Source organism: Lytechinus variegatus, chromosome 1 (genome assembly GCF_018143015.1).
Source record: "Lytechinus variegatus isolate NC3 chromosome 1, Lvar_3.0, whole genome shotgun sequence".
Taxonomy (NCBI): Eukaryota; Metazoa; Echinodermata; class Echinoidea; order Temnopleuroida; family Toxopneustidae; genus Lytechinus; species Lytechinus variegatus.
Genome location: NC_054740.1, coordinates 11,617,532 through 11,641,330, shown reverse-complemented (window position 1 = coordinate 11,641,330; position 23,799 = coordinate 11,617,532). Strand labels below are relative to the sequence as shown.

At 37.1% G+C, this 23,799-nt stretch overlaps 1 protein-coding gene across 1 annotated transcript in view; it reads right to left on the bottom strand.

Moving 5' to 3' along the window:
- Positions 1-23,799, bottom strand: part of LOC121426240 (rho GTPase-activating protein 6-like) — a 125,303-nt gene that overhangs the window by 54,958 nt on the left and 46,546 nt on the right. Inside the window, exon 2 of the mRNA XM_041622848.1 lies at positions 8,122-8,275. Within this exon, the coding sequence (XP_041478782.1) occupies positions 8,122-8,275 (154 nt within the window). The remainder of the gene's footprint in view (positions 1-8,121; positions 8,276-23,799) is intronic.

The following is a 23,799-nucleotide window of genomic DNA, read 5'->3' as shown; positions in this document are numbered from 1 at the left end:
GCGAACCGGAAATGAGACAGGTGTCGCTGTACTGGGGTTTTTTCATCTATCCGGCGCCATCTTGGAAATGTCAACGGTGAATGGCGTGTGAGATGTCGAAAACAACAAACCGTAATGGATTGGTGTAAAATGCATGTTTTGATGTTAGTTCATCGGGAATATGACCCCGACCCGTAAACATACTGCACATCATACATAATTCTATACAGAAAGACATAGAGAGAGAGAGAGGAAGAGAGAGAGGGAGAGAGAGTGAGAGAGAGAGAGGGAGAAAAAAGAGAGACAAACACATGGGGTCGTCTAAACTGCGCGTAAAGTGTAATCCAAAACCCAAGCTTTGTCCACATGTATGTAACTTAATTTTGTTCAGGATGTTAGATAAAGATACTGGTACACAAAGTAATCAACTTCTACAGATAAAACAAAACCGAAACAAGAAATCGTGTGGTTTAAACAGTTATACATTTTGATCATCGTTATATCACTGTGTGGGTTGATAGTACACAGGTTTTCTGATTACGATGAACCCTCTATTTCAAATAATAAAATGCGAAAGATTAACGTGAAAAACAGCCTGTATCTCGTAAGGATTAGAGGAGCTTAGCATGATTAATCTAAAATATCTCTACTCGAGTGTGGGTTACCAGTGCATTTTCAATGTCAGTTGTTGGTTTCTATCCGAGCTTTATTTAAATGATCAAGGATCCGTTTTGCGAATTCATGATTGAGCCTACAGTGAGTGAGAGTGAGAAAGAGGGGGAGAGAGAAAGAGAGGAGTGGGGAGTGTAAGGGAAGTGTGTGAGGGTGTGTCTGCGTGTGCGTGGTGTGTGTGTGAGAGGGGGGGGGGGAGAGGCACAGAGACAAAAGAGAGAGGTGAGTGTGTATGTGTTGGTGAGAGAGGGAGAGAGAGAAAGAGAGCGATTGGGACCCATGTTGATCCCAATTGCTCATACGAATTTTGTACATCTCAATCAATGCTTTCTTTGTTTAATGCACACACTTAACATGCTGTCCACTGTGTTGGGTAATGTATGTTGCCAAACTATAATTTTAAAAGTGCAGTTTTCGTTTCTATTATTCTTTGTTACAACCAAAGTCAGAACCCGAATCTAGACATGTAAATTATTTATTTTGAACTCGTGGAATCAGTTATAAAGCTTACTTTGGTATTTTTTTTTGGTTTCATTTTTGGTGATTACTTCACATCTACCTTAGATCAACATAAAACGTATGTACCATATCACACAGGCTTACTTTGAAACACTTTAATAAAAATCAGTCAGAAATGACTAGTTATACGGTCAGCTGGGTGCAACTGTTATTCGAGTCATATTCGACTATTTTCTAGTCGTAATTGTACTAGAACAGAGTTATTTCTGACTAAAATATATGTAAGAAATATGACTAGACATATCAGTTGCCCCCAACTTACTACTGGTCTAGTCAATTGGTTTATTTCAAGGGTGAAGTTTAACAGTGGGCCCATGAATTACCGTAAAAGCCAGCATAAAATATGAGAATCTTATTTTTTTAGAACATTCCTTACTAGATGGATATCGTCGCCATTGCATGAGTAGCATCTTTTTTTCCATTGGCAATTGATAAGTTCACGAAACATTTTTTTTTCTCGCCCCGATAATATTAAGCAATAGAGACTGTGAATCCCTTATATTATGGTTCTTTCTATTATACACAGATCTACAATGTAGGGTATGCAATAATCGGTCAATTTGATAATTATATCAAATATTTTTTTTACTTGTATTTTTACAAGTTCTTTGTAATTAAAGGACAGGAAACATATTGACAGCTTACACTCAAATGACTACTGGACCGGCCAATAACGTATTGTCTTTCCACGAAGGGGTAGGAGTAGGGGGAAATTTTTATTTTAAATTAAATCCTAGTCTAAAAAAAGCCTGATTAATACACCAAAACTTTCCAGCCTGTATAAGACTTTTGAAACTATTCATTCCACTGGTGGAGGCCCTGAGTATAATTTTTTTATAGTCTGGGCCGAGTGACCAATTGACCATTGAGAGATTTTAATAGGTAAAGGTTAATACGGATAAGCCAAATTAGAGTCTGTATAAAACGCAGACTCTGAGATTCGTTGAGACGGAAGGTGTTGATGTAAGAGAGGGGAGAGCTCAGGGAGAAAAAAGCGAGGGGGGAGGGACAAAGAGAGAGAGAGAGAGAGAGAGAGAGAGAGAGTAGTGGATGGGGAAAAGGATAGAGAGGGGGAGTAATGGGGGGGGGGGGGTAACTGCGAGAGTGCTGATAAGATGAGAGTCGCGCGCCAAATTGAGATTCTACAAATCCAATAATAAGGTGATAATGGCCCGTCTGCTAAGCATATCTTCACTGACAGTCCATCACTCACGTGGGTCAATTAAAAAACAAATAGGACGTAACCATTAAGAGTATTGGTTGAGGTAGGGGGAAGAAGGACCCAAAACTGTGAAATGGCCGAAAGGATACTGAGAGAATGGACAGTGTTTACAATGTGTGTGGAGGGTGGAAGGGGGGGGGGGTGGGAGAAAGATGACCCCCTCCATGCCCTTATTACCAATGGTCTATTACTACGTATTTTTTGTGACCATCAGCAAAAATACCTGCTATCATCTGATGAAAAGATGAAGTATTACACTCTGAATTCCAAAGATTTAAAATAAATCCAGATCACTATTATTATCATTTTTCTTATCATTACTATTATTTTTATATTCATTGTAGTATTATTATAATCATTATTATCATCATCATCATCATTATCATCTGGGAAGTATTTGTTATGTCATTGTTTCAAATCTACCGTAGATGAATAATCAATTAATATTGTACGTGTGTGGATGAGGGTGCCCGCACGTGAGGGTGTGTGTGTCAGGGTGTGTGTGTGTGTGTGGGGGGGGTGGTTGACAGATCGTGAAACCGACAGAGAGAAAGGAAGATATCGAGACAAATCAAGAGTTAGAAATCATAAAGCAAAAAAAAATTCACAACTTGCAAAAATATGCCCTTTCCCTTGTAAGCATTCTTTCAATTCAATATCATTTGAAGGTCGTGCAACGCATCTAAATGCTAATTTCTATACCAATGGATTTGCTATTTGTTGACGATAGTTCTGGAATATTGAGACTGGTGATTTACGCAAGCTTCTTGATATATAATAAGGACAAAAGAAAGAATCAAACGAGAGAGAATTGTAAAATCCTTTCGAATCAAATTTCAAAATTGTAATCCAAAATTTTCAACCAAGACGTTCGTAATTTCTCCCAGGAGTTCGATGATAAAAGATTTGAATAATAAGCAACCCGAGTTTAATGTGAATATTTCATAGACTGATCGATGTTGTAATAATTGGTGTTCATATTCTTTGAATCGTTGGTTGATCCTTTCATTACAATAAATCTGGTGTAAAAACGAAACTGTTTCCACCAGAGAACCTACCTATCGGTATAAGTGATTTTTAACTTTCATTAATTTTATTGATCTTGTTTTGGATACAATTACTGTGCAACTTGAATTTAGAGCTAATTCATTACTGTCTGCTATCATACCCTATCGCAATAACAGCAAAAATAACTACTACAACAAATATTGCTTTTTCTACTACTACTTCTACTACTTCTACTACTACTACTACTACTACTACTTCTACTTCTACTACTACTACTACTACTACTGCTGCTGCTGCTGCTGCTACTACTACTACAAATAATGTAACTTCTACTGTTGCTACTACTTTTGCTATTGTAGGTGCTACTTCTTCTACTACTACTACTACTACTACTACTACTACTTCCGCTACTGCTGATATTGCCACGAATGCTGGGCAACTATACTTGATTCTCAGATATAATAATAAATAATAATAATAATAATTTTATGCAACATTTATATAGCGCTCTATACTATCACCCCGGCTTTAGCACGGCTATCCTGATCGGACGCTTCAGTATTCAAGGAATTCCTTCCTACCGGGTACCCATTTACTACACATGGGTCGAGAGTGGCAAATATATATAAACGCTTTGCCAAAGGACGCGAGTGTTGCGGTGGGATTTGAACCCCGGACCTTGTGGTTCAAAGTCCAGAGATTTATCCACTGAACCACAACACCTCTAAATTATATATGATAATGAATGTCATCACTTGCTCCACACAGTCAAACTAACCCCCTCGTTTATTTCACCCACCTCTCATCCTCGAAACCTGATGACGTGAACAAGCGCAATCAGATCGGTCAGTCGTTTAATAGGGTCTTTCCATTTCCCATTTATCTACTTGTTGGGGGGGGGGGGGCGTCGCGATGCGGCTGGAAATATAAATACCGTGATTAGGTATCGGGTGGGTGAAGGCGATCGAGTTAACCGAACCACGCGGTGTATCAATCTAATAGTAAAACATCGTCCCTTAAACGACGTCTGACATTTTGAAAAAGCCCCCTAGATATATTTGTAGCAGACCATTGCAGATGATTTTATCCCGCGTAAACAGTCCCCAAGAGATCCCAGATATCAAAGGAAAGAAATATTAAAGTTTGTCTTGGACACAGGCACGTTGTATGCCACGTGAACCGATTGTGAGTTTTTGAACTCATCCCCCATCAAGCATTGATTGATCCAGGTTTATCCGCACTTAGATCGAGTCCTTGATGCCTTCAAGCAACCTGAAGAAGTTTCGCCGTAGTATCCGTTTGACAATTATTACTAATCAAAATGATATCAAGGAGATCGGAACGCTTTTGTAAGCTTAAATGATCGTAAACTATGCAATCAAAACTGCTTATAAAGCAATTGATAGAATTCTCGCCTGCCAAGGGCATGAAGGGGGTGGCCCGGGTTCGATTCCCGGCCAGTGCATCTTCTTTTGTAGAGCGTTGTGGCCCAGTGGATTAGTCTCCGGACTTTGAAACAGAGGGTCGTGGGTTCGAATCCCAGCCATGGCGTAATTTCTTTCAGCAAGAAATTAATCCACATTGTGCTGCACTCGACCCAGGTGAGGTGAATGGGTACACGGAAGGATTTATTCCTCGAACGCTTTAGCGCCTATTAATATGGCGGCGTAGCTACAGCCGGGGTAATAATATGATACCAAGTATCAAAGCACAGTTGAGTACATGCACATAGTAACTGCGCTATATAAATGGACATATTATCATTATTATCATAACATTACAAGGGCTATGTATTCCGACTATAATTATTACTCGGTTTCCTTCCTCTAAGAACCGTTCAGAAGCTACTTATATCAGCCCCTATGATACACTTGCGTAACTTGGATAAACGTGAGGGTCAATTACGACACCACCGGTGTTGTCTTATGGTTCCATCCATGACCTTTGCTCCGGAAACAATTGCTCCGATCGAAAATCTGCACGCTAAACCAAACCAACGTCACAAACATAAACTCCATATCTCAATAAATCTAATAATTATCTTTACATGTATTCTGAACCAAAAACACTATTATAACCCTAACCCTTACCCCATGCAAGGAACAAATGTCCAGCAGCAAATACTGTGTCACCTGTTTTTTCTTGATTTCAGTGTTTTAACCGCCGCCCTCTGTAATAGAGGAGCGACAAATACTTCGATAACTACTTTATCTTTATCCATGTTATCCAAGCGGCCACATATTGCCCTAATCTATGCAAAATTCCCCTCACTGTCTGAAATAATGCCCCGCCAAAATTACGCATTTTTCGAACGTGTCTTTTTTGCATGCACACTCAACTAGAGCCCGACTGATCATAACTAGATAGCAAGAAATTTCGCATGCGACGTCCTTGGTTTAAATAAATAGAATAAGATGTAACCCCGGTTCAGCTTGCAATCCATGCTAACCGAATTATAAAACAGGACCGCAGAGAAAATGTTCTCCCAAAATGAGACATTAACCATATAGAATAGCCGTCCACTTAGTGTGTTAGCAGCGAAACGAGCTGTATGGTGATCCGGACGAGAAAATAAAAAAGATATATATTTTCTGCTTTTGATTTCATTTCTATTCCCGGTCGTTTAGAATGCGAACTTTGTTTTCAGTGGATCTCCACTTTTATACCGTTTGTTTAAGCTTACTTTGTATCTTGACTGATATCAAACCTGCTATATTATGAGCATTTTTTCCCTTCAAAATCAATCAATAATTTCTCTGGCTGTAAATCTGAAACCCGTATTAAAGCCATTCAAACCTGTCAAAAGTTATTTAGAGGAATGGGAACTTAACGCCAAACAGTATACTTTTTATATCAACAAGCCTAAAGATCATCGTAACCTTTATTTAAGAAGCATTTATTTACAAATCAAACATGATCGATTTGATAATTAACGGAATAACTTTGAATTATCCATTTCTGTATGAGAATCCGTATAGCGCCAATGCTTAGTTTTGTAATCGAATGCACCGGTGAGACGAAAGAAACATCCGAAGTGCTTCTTGAAAGGCTTAGCGAACAAAGCATTTTAGAATCGTTATCATAACATACGAAAGATTAAATAAAACTAAACATAATACCAATCCTCTATATGTTTATCCTTCATACTCTTTTCACAATCTCTTGAACAACTCGTATTATTATAGTATAAGTTTTGATAATGAAGAGATGAAAAAAAATGTAGAAAACCCCCCGCACAATCATGCATGGAAATTGGAGACACAGCTTTACTATAGGAGAGAATAAGATTAAAATTCATGACGTTTTTCGATAAAATGCCAGGTGATAATTGATGCAAATCTGGTAGTTGAAAAAACACATTTCAATCTCGAAACTTCGTCTTTTTTCTAATCCACCAAGTGCCGTTGGCACGACAACTAATCACTGTTTCAATGAATATTCGCCTTTAAGAAATAGGTTGAGGGAATGAGTATTTTTCATCCTAAAACTTATAGATGATAAAACTAAAAATGGGCAACTCGTTTCCCTCCCAACTTTCGCAGTAAATTTCCGTCAGCTACTGTTTTTCTTCTCTCGTCCTAACTATCTTGTCTGACTTTCTCATATGCATACTAGAAGCCATTTCTATCTGAAATATAGGCGTCATTCATTCTATTGAACTAAAGAATCTGTTATAATCAATTCACTATAGAATAATGAACATTATGACATTTAAATGCAAAAACTATGCGAAATAAATCTCAAAATTCAGGTGTTATCCATGCGTCTATATAACACGGGGATGAGGCAACTGCAAATGCAATTTGTCGTCTCGACAAACTGTTGAAGAATTTAAAACCTGAACCACTTCCCTGACACTGTCCGTTTCTATTCATATTTTTATTCATGTAAATGTCTGTTAAATTATTGTTGGGTTCTGCTTTGGCATATCAACAAGTCGGATTTAAGGCTCAATTCTCCGAATTTTTAATGCTCTTCCGTTTGAAACATTGATGACCCACCAACGGTATGTAATCTAAATACAGTTGATTGCTTACCAATGTCGATATTGGTAACCGATATTTCATTTAAATGTTGAAAAATAAAAAGTTTGTACCATTCGGTTAAAAAAAGGAGTTTGGAAAGTGTTTTCCTAACAAGCGTATTTCTTACTTCTAGGACTGCCACAATCAGGAGAAAGTTGCTGATAAATTCTTAATTCGAGAAAAGAGACAATAAGAAAACAGTATTCCTAAATATTAAGGCCATTGTACTGTACTGTCTTGTAAGGCTTGACTTCTCACTGCCAAGTTATTACATACAACTTACCGCGTGCTACTCTAGGTTACCTTTAACCCTGTGTCAATGGAGAACCAAATACGGAATAATAAACATGATAAATGTAGTATTCTAAACATGCTAAAGGGAAATGATTGTTCAACGTGCGATTGTTTTAATATGAAAAGAACACACGTTTTGGGGGAGCATTACATGATTATATAATTATGCTAAGTTAAAAATTATTTTGTATTCGTACTTTGATTTGTATTTGCATTCGATTTATATTTGTTTTGGAAATGAAATAAACTTCTTGAATCTTGAAAAATCTTGAAAAAGCCATCTAGTCAGTGATTTTCACTGAATTTTGTAAGCTACTGAAATCCTTGCGTCTGATTGGCAGAGAGCAAATTTCTTCTGAGTCGACGTTTCGTGAAACACTCCGCATCACGTTTCGTCCTTACCTCTTGGCAAGATGATAGGTCCTACATTATATGCTTGGAGTCTGTGATATGCGGCCTTTTGCAGATGACGTCTTTCGATCTCTGAAATGTCCGCAATGTCGCCAGACTTGAGTTGCAACCTTCTACCAGTAACACTTTGCCAACAGCAGTTACCCTGATAACAAAAAAGAGAGTGATTCGTTATAGGATTAGTAAATGGGCAATCAAAAAAATTACACATTTTGTAGCAAATACTGAAAAACATTCCCATGGGTTTAAAGTAGAAAAACTAATTCCATTTCATTTCGTTTATTTCAATTTCCAAACGATTACAATATAATGCCTCGTTTCATATATCTTGATATAATAAGCAATATAGTACACAAATATATGTATATAAATACAAAACAAAAATATATGTACAATATTTAAAACTACCACTGAACGCATGAGCAACGGCCCGCCCTTGCGCCGCTGACAACATGGACAAGCTGGTACAACATTATCTAAACACTTACCCTTTTCTTTTTTTTTTAAATTTTTTTTTATTATATAATCAATCAGCACGTATTACCACGTACATAGGGTATTGTAGTGCTATTTCATTTGGGAATATCAGAAGCCCTTGTATAAAACATGAATGCAGCCTTCTCAATGATCACCTCGTCTATAATTTTGATGCCTATTTTTCGAACTATTAGGGGTCTTCAGATTTAGGGTCGTGTGTTCTAGTGGTTAGAGCGCTGGACTCATAATCGCAAGGGTGTGAGTTCCAATCCCCACTCTGCCATTGTCTCCACTTGTTTGTTAACAAGACCCTAGAGTAATCTCTATCGTCTATAAGGTCAGTCAGTATACGATATCAACTTAGACGTAAAATGTTTCGTATGCAATTGGTTATGTACCAGTTTGGCGTTTACGGTATGAACGGCCTTGTCAAGTTCCTACGGGAGCCATCACAATCACTGTCGCATTCTCAAAATGGAAGTCTATCTTCAGCAACTGATCATTTTTTTTGTTAAAGGGTCCAGATGTATCCTTTATGATATAGGATATCAGTAGATGTTTTTGCTGGACTCTCTCATCTGAACCACACAGAACCAGGTATAAGAAAATTGAAAAATATGATAACATCGAGCCGTGGGGGCTAGAACATGTTACATCATTATTGGCTGGAGTAAATGTAGAATTAGAGTGTGGGGGATGAGCATTGTGGTTTTGTTATAACGGGAGGATGCACTGTAACATTTAACAGTCATCAATATCTCTGGTTTCCGAACGCTGTCAATTTCCTTCGCGGTATCTCGAGAGGCTTCCAATGGAAACCGTAAAGGGTCTACTCCGACTTTATCAGGGTATTTGCTTTTCAAAACTACGACTTTTAAATGTGTATACACTGTGCATTCTGCTTGTCATATTATTTGATTTTGATTTTATTAATTTTATGGAAATAAAAAACAACAACCACGACTACGACAACGAATCAAGAGATTACACAAATAACTAAGGGACAAATCATTCTACTAAAATAGATAGACTGATCTTACTTTTTTTTTTGCAAGAGAATACTAGGAGTAATTCTCACACGCCCGATCTCCACCTTACAGGCTCTATAATCTTGAAAATTTCATAATACGTCCCTTTGTTATTTCTACTTTATGACCTGAAGTATCGAATTTTCACTGTAGGTTTACCTAATATTTCATTACAGAATATGTTAATACTATAGGCACACACCCTGAATATGAAAAGTAAAAAAAAAACTATTCCTCTGAAGTTGCGGTAAAGGAGACAAAGAGAATACATTAAAGAAAAAAAAACATAGACTTGAGAAAAAGTCAACGAAGTTTTTTTTTTCCTCCTTTCATTCATTGTTATAGTCTATTCGAAGATTTAAAAAAAGTCACTTTCTCAATTTGATAGGATAACTGCATCAAAATAACATGAGATGCACGTGCAATTTAAATGACATCACAAATGCGGCACTTTTAAGTTCTACACCACCCCGCTCATATTGTTTTCAACCTTCTCCGTGCGAGCCGATTTCTGTTAGTGTATAAATCGAAACAAGTGGCAACTCAATTGTTTGTATGGCAATGTGGTTTTTGAAAATTGCAAAAACAACGTCTTTCAAAATCATCGAGAGGTTCGAAGCCATACTTGAGTTGTGGACGGTAACGACGAAAAACTACCTTACACTGTATTTCGTAAGTTCAGTACTGACAAAAGAAGTTCTTCAATTCCGACAAACTGATTGGCAAGCAGATACAGTGTATAAAAAAAAGTTGTGGTGAGTAGGATAGGTATGGACAACGAGAATATCCTTAGACTATAATCGCATCTATTTTGATTTAGTTCTGTGCTACTCTCATTCAAGTTATTAACACCATGGTCACATTTGTTCTACGGCGAGTCGAAATCAGCCGTTTTAACATTTTTGTACCAGCTAAATACAGGTGGTTTGAATAAAAATGAATGAAACGGCTGTTTTCGACTCGCCGTACGGCCGCCGTAGAACAAATGAGACCAAGGTATATCTAAACGGTTCATGAAATTTGTCGGGGAAGTCTTTAAGTTTTTTCTGTCGTTCAATATATTCAACCTCTCTAAATCAGCTGCGACTCCATCCGAATACACCTATTCCGGTGATTTTTTGAGTATACTGATCTTCCTCCGCGAATGCGAGAAAATTCAGGAAGGATTCGGGAACATTCGCATCCACCGAAACCATTCAAATTAGGCCGAATTTGGCTAGAATCGGTCCAAATTTATTCGGGAGAATTCGGTTTTGGTGTAATACTGGCTTTACCGATATTCCTGACTTTGTGATATGTTTCTTTCTAATAATTGAGTCAGATTTGATACAACAAAACGAGACCCCGGCCCGTAGCATCTTCGCCGTGGCTGACTCATGCATGGTGGTAGCCACCAATGTCCTTCTCTATAATGTTACCACATGAAGGTATTCAGTAATGATGGCCATGCTGTCGTTTCTTCTATCCCACCAGGGACCAATAAGACTAACGTGTCAACAGCATACATCACCATTAATGTCAGCTTTGCCCTATCACATAATTGCCTTCTTGATAACCTCAACGCACAGTGGCTTCTCGAATCCCTTGCCGCCAAATCAGAGAAAAGGTGGCATAACCATCGTCATGATCGTAGCGGGTGTCAACAGAATCAATTGGAAATGCAAGTGAAAGCACGAAAGTTTACATGTACGGCCTCGTTAAAATAATGTTTCTACCATATACCATTTATAGTCATAGAAATGGCCATTTTCACTTACAATGGAGACGACAAAAAAGAGATAATGACAGCCCAGAAGCATCAACTATTGATCATTTGTCAACATCCTTGAACGCTTAGTGTCTCTTGATAGCTATAAAAGAAGCTATAGCGCCCTCATTAAGGTAAGTACATGCAATTTAGACAAGGATCAATTCATCATGACCTCATTATCATAAATTTAGGTGTAATAGCGGATAAACTTTCAGAGGTTTTGAAAATTCCGATCACGTAATTCTAAACATTTATATACTGTTTAAAACAGTATGTAGAATTTTCGATGGATACCTTGTCTACTCTTCCCAATGGTTTTCTTATAGTTCTTCTGGGACTTGACCTCTTCGGAAACGATCATCTTAAATCCATTCTGTAGGTTTATTCCAAATTCGTCTAATGAAAATTCGTCCATTTGCCAACTCGTCTACTATAATTCGGTCTACCATCAGTTCGTCCACTCGACACATGGTCTACTTTTATTTAGTCTAATGCCATTCCGTCTAATAACCAGTTGCTCCAGCTGCCATTTAGTCCATATGCCATTTGGTCTAATTGGGATAAAGTGTTAATTGTGCAAAGTGAATGAACTGACATGGATATTAGACCATAGGTCATGAGACGAAATTGTCATAAATGAAATGGTGATTAGATAAAGTGATGATTGGATCAAATGATTATTGGACCAAATGGTTTTTAGACGAAATGTTGATGGACGGAATAACATTAGACTAAATGAAAGTAGACCATGTGGTGAGTGGACGAGTTGGCAGTCGACGGATTGGAAATTTACCGATTATAGGCAGACTTTAGAAGAGAATGGGTTACAATAATTTATATAGGCGATTTTTGAAAGGCTTTTACAAACATTCATGATGGCTATACAGGAGAAAAGGTAGGAAAAGACATCGATATTTTTTTTCATTTGTAATGCGATACAGGGCGTCCCCGTAGGTAGAATCCTTTCCCCACCTTGTATTTAGTAATTATGAAATTATGAAATCTGATAATTGATAACCTCCCAATTCAAAATTACTATTTTCATAAACAAATAAGAAATCATAAAATCCAATCAAATGTTATGTATACGATTTATTTTGCCTCTTACCGAGAGGCTCTGTGAAAGTTAAATCTATGTATTGCGGCTATCAATGTATTTCTTATGTTACTGTTTTGAAACCCAGGTGGGTGTTTCATAAAGCTGTTCGTAAGTTAAGAGCGACTTTAAAAGCGACTGGTGATCCTTTCCTGTGGTAAATTGTATTGAATTGGCGATGGTTTAGCGATTGAGAAGGGTTCACCAGTCGCTGTTAACTTAAGAACAGCTTTATGAAACGGTTCCCAGGACACATCACATACTGACTACATGTCATTCAGAAAAAACCGATAGAACAGCAATTTCTTCGCCATGTTATTAAAAAAAAGAATATCATCCCCTAATTAAAATCACTATATTCATTAAAGAAAATGATGAAATCAAATCAAATGTTATGTGCGATTTCTATTGCTACATGCCTCTTACCGAGAGGCTCCGTGAAAGTTAAATCATGGTCAGGTCGATATTGCGGCTATCAATATATTTCGTATGTTACTGTTTTGAATCCCAAGACACACACCTTTCTGACTACATGTCACGCAAAAATCCTTTAGAACTGAAATTTTCATAGCAAGTTGATTTTTAAAAAAGAATAATAAACAGATAAATGATCAAATGTCTGGATCTTTATGAAGAATTTTGCAGAATTATTAAATGTGACTCGAATTGAACTGTGCACATGCATTTATGAACAAGTGACTTTGATGAGGTGATCACGAAAAGCTCCACGAAATATCAGTAACATCAAGATAAACCAGTCTATAAATTTAGAATTGTCAAAATATCTATGAAAAAAAAGGCAACGAATAACGGTAAATGGATATAAAGTTCTAATTCATCCTCCAATTCCTTTTTTCATTTATTTTCGGGGGGGGGGGGTGGTGTTTCGTTTAGGGTTTAATGTCCTCTAAGCTCCCCTAAATATCTATCTATTCGCGTTTGGGAGATCAATCCATCAAAGATTAACCATTTACAGCACTCGACTTACTCCAATGGCAATTGTCTATTCGAGCATATTGGGAGCTTGAATTACGATTAATACTTTAATGCTTCAAGCCGATTAAAGACTCTAATATGAGTTACAATTTTCTAAAATGCTTCTCACTTAATCGTCAACAATACGCCACATCATCGTAAACATGCTTTCATGTGCACTTTTTGTCATGGTAGCTACTTAATAGATAGATACACAAACACAACTTAAAGTTTTTAAGCCCCCCTTTTAGCGTTGAATAAGAGCATAAAACATTTAATTCAATCTGTCAAATGAGTTTCAATCGTGTCTAATCGACGTGGTGGGCAACACTAGGTGAATCGCTTCACACCATCTTGAAGAGTCTACTCGCGTCAGTTTTTTATGCTACGATGAAAATAAGGGGGAAATAATTATGCTGACATACGTAAGGGGAACACCGAATGACAATAAATTGTCTGTACATCGACCCCTTTAAAAAATTGAAACGTTGTCCGAAAACGTAGGACGGTTACATTTGGGGCTCATTCGAGACATATGACAGGAAGAGCGCTATCCCCCCACGCATGAGGAAGTTTTTTGTTTATTTTGTTTCCACGATTTTTCGTTTCTATTAACATATGATATGGAATCACGACATGTGGTTTTTCTTCAGTTTTCATTCTTTTTCATATTAGACTTGTGAGGAGTTACCATGACACATGTACAATCCCGACAATGCCGATGAGGGGGGGGGGGGGGTCCATCTCGCTCACAAAAATACATTGTCCTGTTTCTGATCACGTGTTCGAGTGCCCGCTAAGTGGGGACACCACTTTCCCATTAAAATGGTTTCACGGGGAAATGGAAAATCGTGATGCACCCGTATAGAAAAATGGACAAGAGAGAAAAAACATAATTCAGAGATCCCTTATCACTGGTACGGCTGTCCCATGCTCTGTCAGACATGTCACATGTGAGCGATGAACGACCTTTTCATACCCGGCTGCGTCGAAAACTGAAGAACCCTAGGAGCGGCCTAAGAGTTCCTCCATCTTGTCATGCTATGTCTATACTCGGGTACATGGTGACGTGTGGTACGTGAAGCATCCAAAAGCGTTCCAGAATTTTTTGTCTTCTTCATTTTTTGTTGTAATTCGATGGGAAATGGAACCTGCAGCAATGTGGTCATGATGGTGGTGTCCCTAAAAATGGACTCTAAAAATAAGTCATCTCTGTTAATGAGTTTTGTCTATAGATATCAAAAAGAAAACTGACAAAAAACAACAGCAAACGTCTTGCACAATTTTGTGCATTGATTTTGTGCTCCTATGAGCCAGATGCAGTCTGACCTAAGGACACTTCTTGCACCTATTTGTGCTTCTTAGAAAATTTCACAAATCCCTGGGTTCGGAAATCACATTTATCAAAAGAAAACATAGTAGACTCTAGAATAACCTTAATTCTGAAACCCCATAGTGCACTAAAGCTGAAGCCAAACGACGGGTCTATAATTCAAAAGAAGAATAATATCCTTTAGATGCAGTTGAAACCCCAATGACCCCTTTGGACGAGTACAAAGTATAGAACAATATATCAAAAGGGTTAATCTGGGCCTTTCGTCACACTCCTCTTAAAGTTACACTAGGAACCAATCCCTGTGGAGTGAACTGTGAATTCTTATAGAGTACATGATAGTTCCTTCTGAAGCGCACTGTGCACCCTTTTAGACATTTTAAAACCAAAAAGACGAATGTGATGAGGTACCAGATTAACCATTTTGCATTTAGAGGGTATGTTTGCTACTATTATGCTTGCAACAATGTCTTAACAATATCTTTGGATTTGAATCATTATTATTCAGCTAGACTTATACTATAAATTTGGCTGAAATAAGTTTAAAGTTATAGTTAGACGTTCACATGAAAAAAATGAAATAAAGGGTCGAATAATCCCCCAAAAAACTATTTGCCGAATGATAGCGGGAGACAGGACCCTATTTCATAAGAAAATATAATTATCCAAGCATGTCTGAAATTCATTTTCAATCAATCAAAATAATGTCAGGATTTCCGAGGCTTATAACAGCAGCATGCATTTTGCAATTAAGTTTTATGAAACAAGAAACAGATGAAATGAAAGAGAGTACGATGACGACAGATTACTACATTACAGAAATGGCAATCTAAGGTTAAACCGCAAGTATTACGGTAATACCATGCGATTGAACTTAATATCAATAAACGATTTGGTCATCGGCCGTAGATGAAGAACTATTAGCTTGGACAGCACGACTTACATAGTGCATCTACTATCATATGGCTTCTGCGAAACGCTATCCTGCGGAACATTTCTGGCGCCAATTTCGCGGAAAGAATGCTGAAGTATTTTCCCGGTTCTAACTACTGTTGGTCATCTGTTCAATCTTTTAATCGTCTGCAGATTGGTATTCATCTCTTTCGAGGTCGTTCTGCTTACTCATAACATCTGAATTCTATTGCCCTCTTACATTCATCGTGGAGCCATTTAGCCAACAATGGACAATTTATATTTTTTGTTATTATTCTGAACGCTTTCATCTATGTCTTGTAAACCTAAGTGAGTATATCTAAACGTGGTAAATGCTTTTCACAACCCAGATAGATTGTCCAATCAAAGAAAAAAATATGCCATCATAAATTTTCTACAAGGTTATCGCAGCCATACCTACACATCTTCTTCAAACAAAGCTCAAACCAACATGACTGAAATCGATGAACTGACCAAACAAAATAAAAAAACCCCATAAAGTTTATTTGTCAATATTTTATGTTTGTCGATTGGGAAATCGCAAAATATTGGTTTAAACCCTTTATTCCCACTAAATGGATGTACTTTATCTTTGTTATACTGGATGAGATAGTCGTGTGCGACCTTCAAAGGCTTCAGCTAGCTAATACATCGTATTTATAGGGATCACACGTTTCTTCGTGTCATTTCCCTTGCCATTTTCCCATCCGTTTCATAGTGTACGCCAAGGTTATGAACACCATATGATTATCTAGGACGCTATCGCATGTGGAATGGCGCCAATATCAACAATGTCTTCACCGTGCAAGGTTCCCCTGGATTCGACCACACAAACAAGGCCAACACCAAGGTCCCGTATACACAAAACTGAGTGATTGATCGTACAATCGATTTTAACGACTGATCGTCCGTATTATATATAATCTTTTCAAATCAAATTTAGTATTCTTTATAATGAAACAAGTAACAATAACGTACCAAAAACAATGATCACCTCAAATCAAAATCGTATACATTCTATCAAATTACAATTATGCTGCAAGGTACAATCATACAACACAACTCAATAACGTCTGCAAATTTTCATCCAACATAAAGCTATATTGATGTATAAGATATATTTTTTCCATTAATATTTCAAATTGAAATTTTGATTTAGTGTTTCAATTTTCAATTTAATTATTTATTCAAACACAGTTATCCAGATGTATAAAACTACAATTAGTTTTATAATATGACAACCATACATTATATCCTCAGTACTGTTGCCCTACAAAATTTGTGAACTTTTAACCCTAATCTATCCTCCCATCCCCCTTGTCAGTGAACAACTGACTATGGGCTCCAATTAGTGTTCAACTAATACCTATAACAATATTAACATAATGATCCAATCGATTTTAAAATCAGCACGACGATCAATATCAAATTGGTGTTAAGGATCCCGGAACGTTTGCAAGCCAACCTCACTCGAAGAAAGACTTGTTTTACCTGCGACGGGTATAGAGTATGAAGTAGTTTGGTGTCAGTTTGTTGCAGTGACAGACATGTTTTAAACTAACGTTCATAGACCTCAATTCGATTTGATTCAGGTACTTTTTCATTGATGACTCCATTTCTAGAGACAAGCACTTTAGTGATAGGCTTGCTGTAAACTAACGTTCATATACCGACCTCAATCCGTTTTGACACAGGTTTTTTTCCCCATTGATTGCTCCATTTCTAAAGACAAGCATTAAAACAGTTTTCCTGGTGTTCAAATAATAATGCGTACGCATTTCTATTAATGATTTTATGATTTCCACGAACTAATCGTTAAGGTTTCGAAAGATGATACTTGTCAGTAAAATGTTAATTCTTTTTTTCAGAAGCCAGCAGGGCCGTTGCCATCCATATTAACGACCAATGAGGTATAATGTAACGGTTCATCACGCGAAAATTGTTTACCACTGCATATTTCAAAATGGCTATCCCCTCAAATTGACACTTTATTAGTGAGTGTATGGGTTCATGTTTCATGATTAACACCTGGCGCGACATGAATCAGTAGAAGCCAATTTCCAAGAAACACCCGTCCATTTTTTTCTTTCACCTATTTAATCATTAGAAAATACCTTTAGTCTGGTGCCATAGATAATTCCTCACCAAAAGTTAATGAAATAATGAGATTAGATAAATGAAAAAGAATCGTTCATGTCACTAATTCAACCACTACAACTATAGGGGAGCGTTTCACGAAAAGCTTTGTCTGTGATTTTCACTGACTAATTCCCCCTAGCCAATCACATGCAAGGACGTGCAGTAGCTTCTGAACAATACTCAGTAAAAATTACTGACAAGTCGTTCCATGAAATGCTCCGTTTGTTTAAAAACATGTCAGAAAACATTTTTGTTTTCTCTCTTTTATCGGCCATGGAAATAATCATTAACTAATCCCAATTTGAATCGACATCGCAGTTACAAAAATAGCATCTTAGTCCGTACAATGTCAGTGTACTATTCAGAGCAGTCTCGATGTCATAAAATGGTCACGTTTGCTGGTACTGTATGCCGATTGTAATTCTGACCAACAAAAGTACGAAATGCCCTTGTGAGACTTTTGCTGTATACTTGACCTTTAAGTCAAGACAGTTTACCTTGTCGAGATGGTATTCATAGCACAATTTACATCAATAAAAATAAAAACAAAATCGGCCATTCAGTAGAGTGAAGTTTTTGCATATAAATGTGATTTTCTTTTATTGTGTATAGTGTAGAGAGATACTATTAAAAATTTAAATACGAAAATGAAAATTATACAAAAAATAAACAATCAAGAATGAGAATATACATTAGAAATTAGGCAAATGCATGTCACATCAAGTGTCGAAAACATCGTAAAAGGGAACACTGCCTAATAAAATTTGTGCATATATCTTCTATTATAGGCGTAACAAGCTCTCATTTTCAAAGTTTGCAATCAAATTCCCTCCCGAAACCCTCCAAATGTTGTATTTTGCCTTCTTTTATATTTGTATGTTTGATTCGTAATCTTTTCCACTTGAATTTGTTTGAATCTAATGAACTATAGGCACTCAGAGAAATGGCGAGGGCGGATAGGTCTCTGGCTCTTTGACTTATACCGCTCTAATGTTTTATGCACATTTTAGTAACACATTCAAGCGTGGTGAACTAGAGCTGAAAGGATCGCGGGGAATAATCCGATCAAATCTCCATTAGTCAAGTAACAAGTTGGCCTTAAAATTTTGAAGCTTAAGTAGACTCTTGTTACACTTAGGGGACCAACATTTGAATGAACAAAACTACATGCAAATGCCTGGTATATATTAGTTGATTTTTATTTGAGCCCATTCTGACGATTGACGACCTTGTTGTTTTGCCGCAAACTTTACAGAGCTCTCGGTTCAAAGTCATAGATAGTCTGATAAATTACAGAAAGTAACATAACAATAACATTAATAAATATTAATTCGTTGGCAGAAAACCGATGATATCGCAAAACAAACATTTAACAACCATGATTTACCAAAATGATAGGCTTTTCTCATTTTCGGTCAAAGTGCGCGCGTTTGTTTTGTGATGAGGGCGTGTACGGGTGTGTGTGGGTGAGTGTTGTGGAGGAAATCACAACTTTTTTGGGGGTGTATTTGAATTATTTCACTAGATGTTAAAACAGCAGAACCACTAGCAGGCTAAAAGCAATAATTAGGGACGAGTGTACTCCGTCATTAACAGGTCTATTCAACTGTCTCTCAGATGACATTCAAAGATAGCACAATCGCTTAACACCCATTTCAATACGCCCGGGAAGACTTATTTACGCTTCAACCCCTAAATCAATTTGGTCAGACATGACAAATACAATTAGACAATCGCCGTCCAAATTGCCAGCTTTTGAGTTCCATGACAAGTCCTCATTCACATGTAAATGTCATATGCCTTCAGAAAACAAGGGTGACGCGAGGAACACGGCAAATATTTGCAGGAAGGAATGCTCATAGGTGTAGGATATATCTATGATTTCATTATGGGACCTCGCTGGAGGGGTGATTAGCCGGATGTCATGGACATAGCCAATGATTTTCGTCTTCATTTGCGGTGACGATCAAGTACTCTGGCCAACAACACCCTCTCAAATCTCAACACCATACTTGAAGGATTGCTCACGTATCCATTCACTTGGTCAGTCTTTCAGTCGAGTCTTAGAAGTGCTACATTCACAACGAAAAACGATACCAGACTGACCAATGGTACAGGTATATCATTGACGATAATGTAATAGTTTCTGATCGGTCTGGTGTTTGTTTCTTTGATGTGACTGAAACCTTCAGAAGAGCACATCCTTGATTTCAGCCAGTAGCCCCGATTGTCTGTTCAATCATAGATCCAACTAGTACAGGGTCCACGGTATGATCGATACAAAACATGCTTAAACAAACCCGTACATCAAATTTAGTTTTAGTGTTGTACAAAAGTATTTAAATGTTCTTGCACATTAAAGGGTGATGATGTTTCTATCATAGAAGCTGCGAGTTCATTCTTACCTTGAACTAAAAATTTAGTACATGAAAGAATTCAGAGAAAATTATTCATTTATGATACGCGTGCTCTGCAGGATTGACATTTCTTTGGTCAGTAAAAAGTGGAATGTGATTTTTTTTGTTGCTTTTTTAATAAATGAAAACATAATACAATTTTTGTCTCTTTTTGCCGATAACCTTACACCCTAAGCAGCAATTATTTGAATACGTATAATATCCACAATGCATTGATTGATACAGACTGAAAATCGATAAAATCCATGTTGGACGAAAAAAAGAAAGAAAAAAAAAACCCCAAAATAATTCCGTCATACTTTTTACAGAATACAAAATATATCAACATCAAATTCCACGACAAGAGGCCTGGGTTAGTTAGGTCTTCACGTTTTTAATGGGAAATGAAACGAATGGTTATGAAAAAATACGAGGCCGTCATATCGCGATGTCTTTGGCCGTGTTGTTCTTATTTGATTGATTGGTACACCTGCGTATCTAGCTATGCCTATGATTGAGTTCCATTTGAGAAGATGAAATGGTTACATCAATCCATTGATTACGTTACGGTGGTGCTCGCTTGCCAATCATATCCACATCAGAGATTAAAATAAGGAGGACGTATGGGGGGGGGGGGCAAAAGCTTCTTCACTTGAAAGTCACCTAGTTTAATTATTACTCGGGTTGACTAGTTTACATTTACATCTTGTCATCGCCTCTACCATGTCCATCTTATTATTATTACATCATTTACTGCACTCGTAGTAAGATGTATATTGGATAGGGTTCGATTGCACTGGGATGATTTGCCATAACTGAAGCTTAACTTGTCTGTTGTTTTTTCTTTCAATGTTATAATGTAAAGCGGTTCGGGAATGTTACCTTAGAAAGGCGAAATAGAAATGTATATGTATGTAGGCATGTACGTATATATGCATATTTGACTTCACAGTATTTTTCAGAAGAAATAAAGAAAAAAATTACTTTTTCAAGTATAATGTAAAATATATTTCCTTTTAAATACACTTTGATTTCCCACGAAATTAAGTCATTTTCCCAGTAAGATATCAGCTCAGAAAGCCGACCTTTTTTAAATAGTTATCATCAATGTTAAGACGAAAGTTAAGATCTAAGACACGCACAAATATACCCCCACACTAGCCCTCACCCTCACAGAAACACAACACAAAATAATCTAAAGTTTTCATCATCCGTTCGAGCTATTCTTGAAGTCAGTCCTCCAAAACTGCAAGAGCTATAACCTGTGGCAGGCCAACCATATTGAAATTACATGATTAAAGGACTAGAATGGCGGAAAGGGTCAAAGTTTCAAATGATAACGAACAACCTTCGCAAGGACAACACCTGCTTGTAATTCGATTTCAATTACATTTATAATTATTTAGCTACTCTGTCAAAACAAAAAAAAAAAACGCAACAAACGTTACCAGGGGAAAACAAGTACCGATTGGTAAAACATTACGATTACAATGAATTAAACACACAAAAAATGGTTGTCTGACGTGTATGTTATTGTTCAAATGACGACAACATACATTTAAATGACATTCTACGTTCTTATAACTGATGCAGTTACGTTTTGTATATGGCACTCATTACGTCAGCACTTTTTTCCTGCCTTTATCGAACGCAAGGTTCTACCTGCACTCGGCAGATGGGGGCAAGAAAGGTGTCCAAAAATGTAACATGAAGTAAGCAGGGATGGTTTGTACGTGCGATTCTTTGAAAAGCCGGCAGCTTAAGAAGGGGGGTTTGATGTTATATTTGTTTACACTTGAAGTGTTTCCTTTAACTTGTAAAGAACCGTGGACAAACTTTTGACCCCTTTAATCCTATACACCTTCAAAAATACTTGAAAATATGCAAACGCGGTGTTCGAAAGTTATTTCTGTTTACGGGTATAAAGTTTTTAACCAGTGGGATGCTATAGAGAAAACAAAAACGATATAATGAACCCTTTTGATGGGGGGGGACTTCACATTCGATTCGACTTCATTCGTTTGGGGAGGGGCAAATCGATTGAAACCGAATCACATCTTGTTCTATTTCAAGATGTAAAGCTGCCGAACATTTTCCTCTCTTATTTATCATCAAAAGATTGAAATTCTAAAACCAGATGAAGAAATAAATTAGATTTGCGTCATGAGCTCACTTCTTCACTGCATAGACAATTTCAAACATGCGGTTTTTCTGCTTCAGAATCAATCTGTTGATTTCCCGTAAGAAAACTTCCCGAAAGAAAGTACAGATTTGAAAAATTAGGTCAAAGTTTGCAGAACTGCCACAAGACTCTGCAGAAGGCAGTGAAACTTGTCATCGTGTAACGTATTCAAGCAATTGGTATTAACAATGATATTAAAGTACTGTCACATTATACGGTACTTCCAAAACAAGGTCGACTTCAAAGAAAAGACTTTCCTATTCCTAAGCTAAGCTGAGCAAATATGTGGAATCAATGAAACGGTGCAAAGTGCGGATAAGATGAAGTAAAGACATACGCAATCACTTTTTGACACTGTTAAATAGCAGTTCATAAAGGTGTACAAAATGACCATTCATAAACTAAACAACATAGTTCATTTGGAGGACTTTTGCACAATTAGTTCCAGCAAACCATTAAGTATTCCGAGAAACATGATATTAAGTGCTGAATGAGTTCAAGTATTATCATTATGATTATCAAATGTAGTATGAATAAGCATGGACCGTAGGTCCATGGAATAAGACACCTCCTGTTATGGTTGCTTTACAATCTTCGGTAATTACCATATTGACAGAATATCCATCATCTCAAAATGTATCACTCTTATCAAGGATTGCGATGGAAACGAATTGGAATATAACCATCTTTTTGACAAACGAATGAATAAGGATTTTTTAGCTAGACTGATTACTCTCAATGATAGAATATTAATGATAATATGCAACATGTACATAGCAAAAAAAAATTGTAACCGTCACGCATTATTACCCCGGATTATATATCTTAGCTGTCGTTAACATTCATTAAATGTTTTTTTATACGCGGGAGTATTTTGGTACACTGTAAAAAATGAAGTGCTATTTTAGCACTTACAGTGCTTGCATAGTGACTGCACTGCGAGTGCTGAAATTTTAGTTCAAATTTTAACTAGAAAATCAGCACTCGTAGTGCAGTCACTATACAAGCACTTTAAGTGCTAAATTAGCACATCATTCTTTACAGTGTATCACGCTCGGTATTTCGTTCGTTAGTCTGTCTGTCGGTTAGCATATTATCATGCATATCGAGGAATGATTTCATACCGTATAGGCCGACAAATTTACCCCACCTGAGTCAAGTTGACTCGAGTGAGGTAACATTATGTAGTTCAACATACTGTTATCCAAAGGGTGTTTACGCGTATAAGTATGAACCTGCCATCATACAGTGAGCAATGCACTTCTACTATTAAAACATGATGAAAAAAAACATACCATGCCATATTCAAAGTCTATTCCCATTCCCAGACAGTTTTGCTGTCTGGAAACGTTCTGCATTT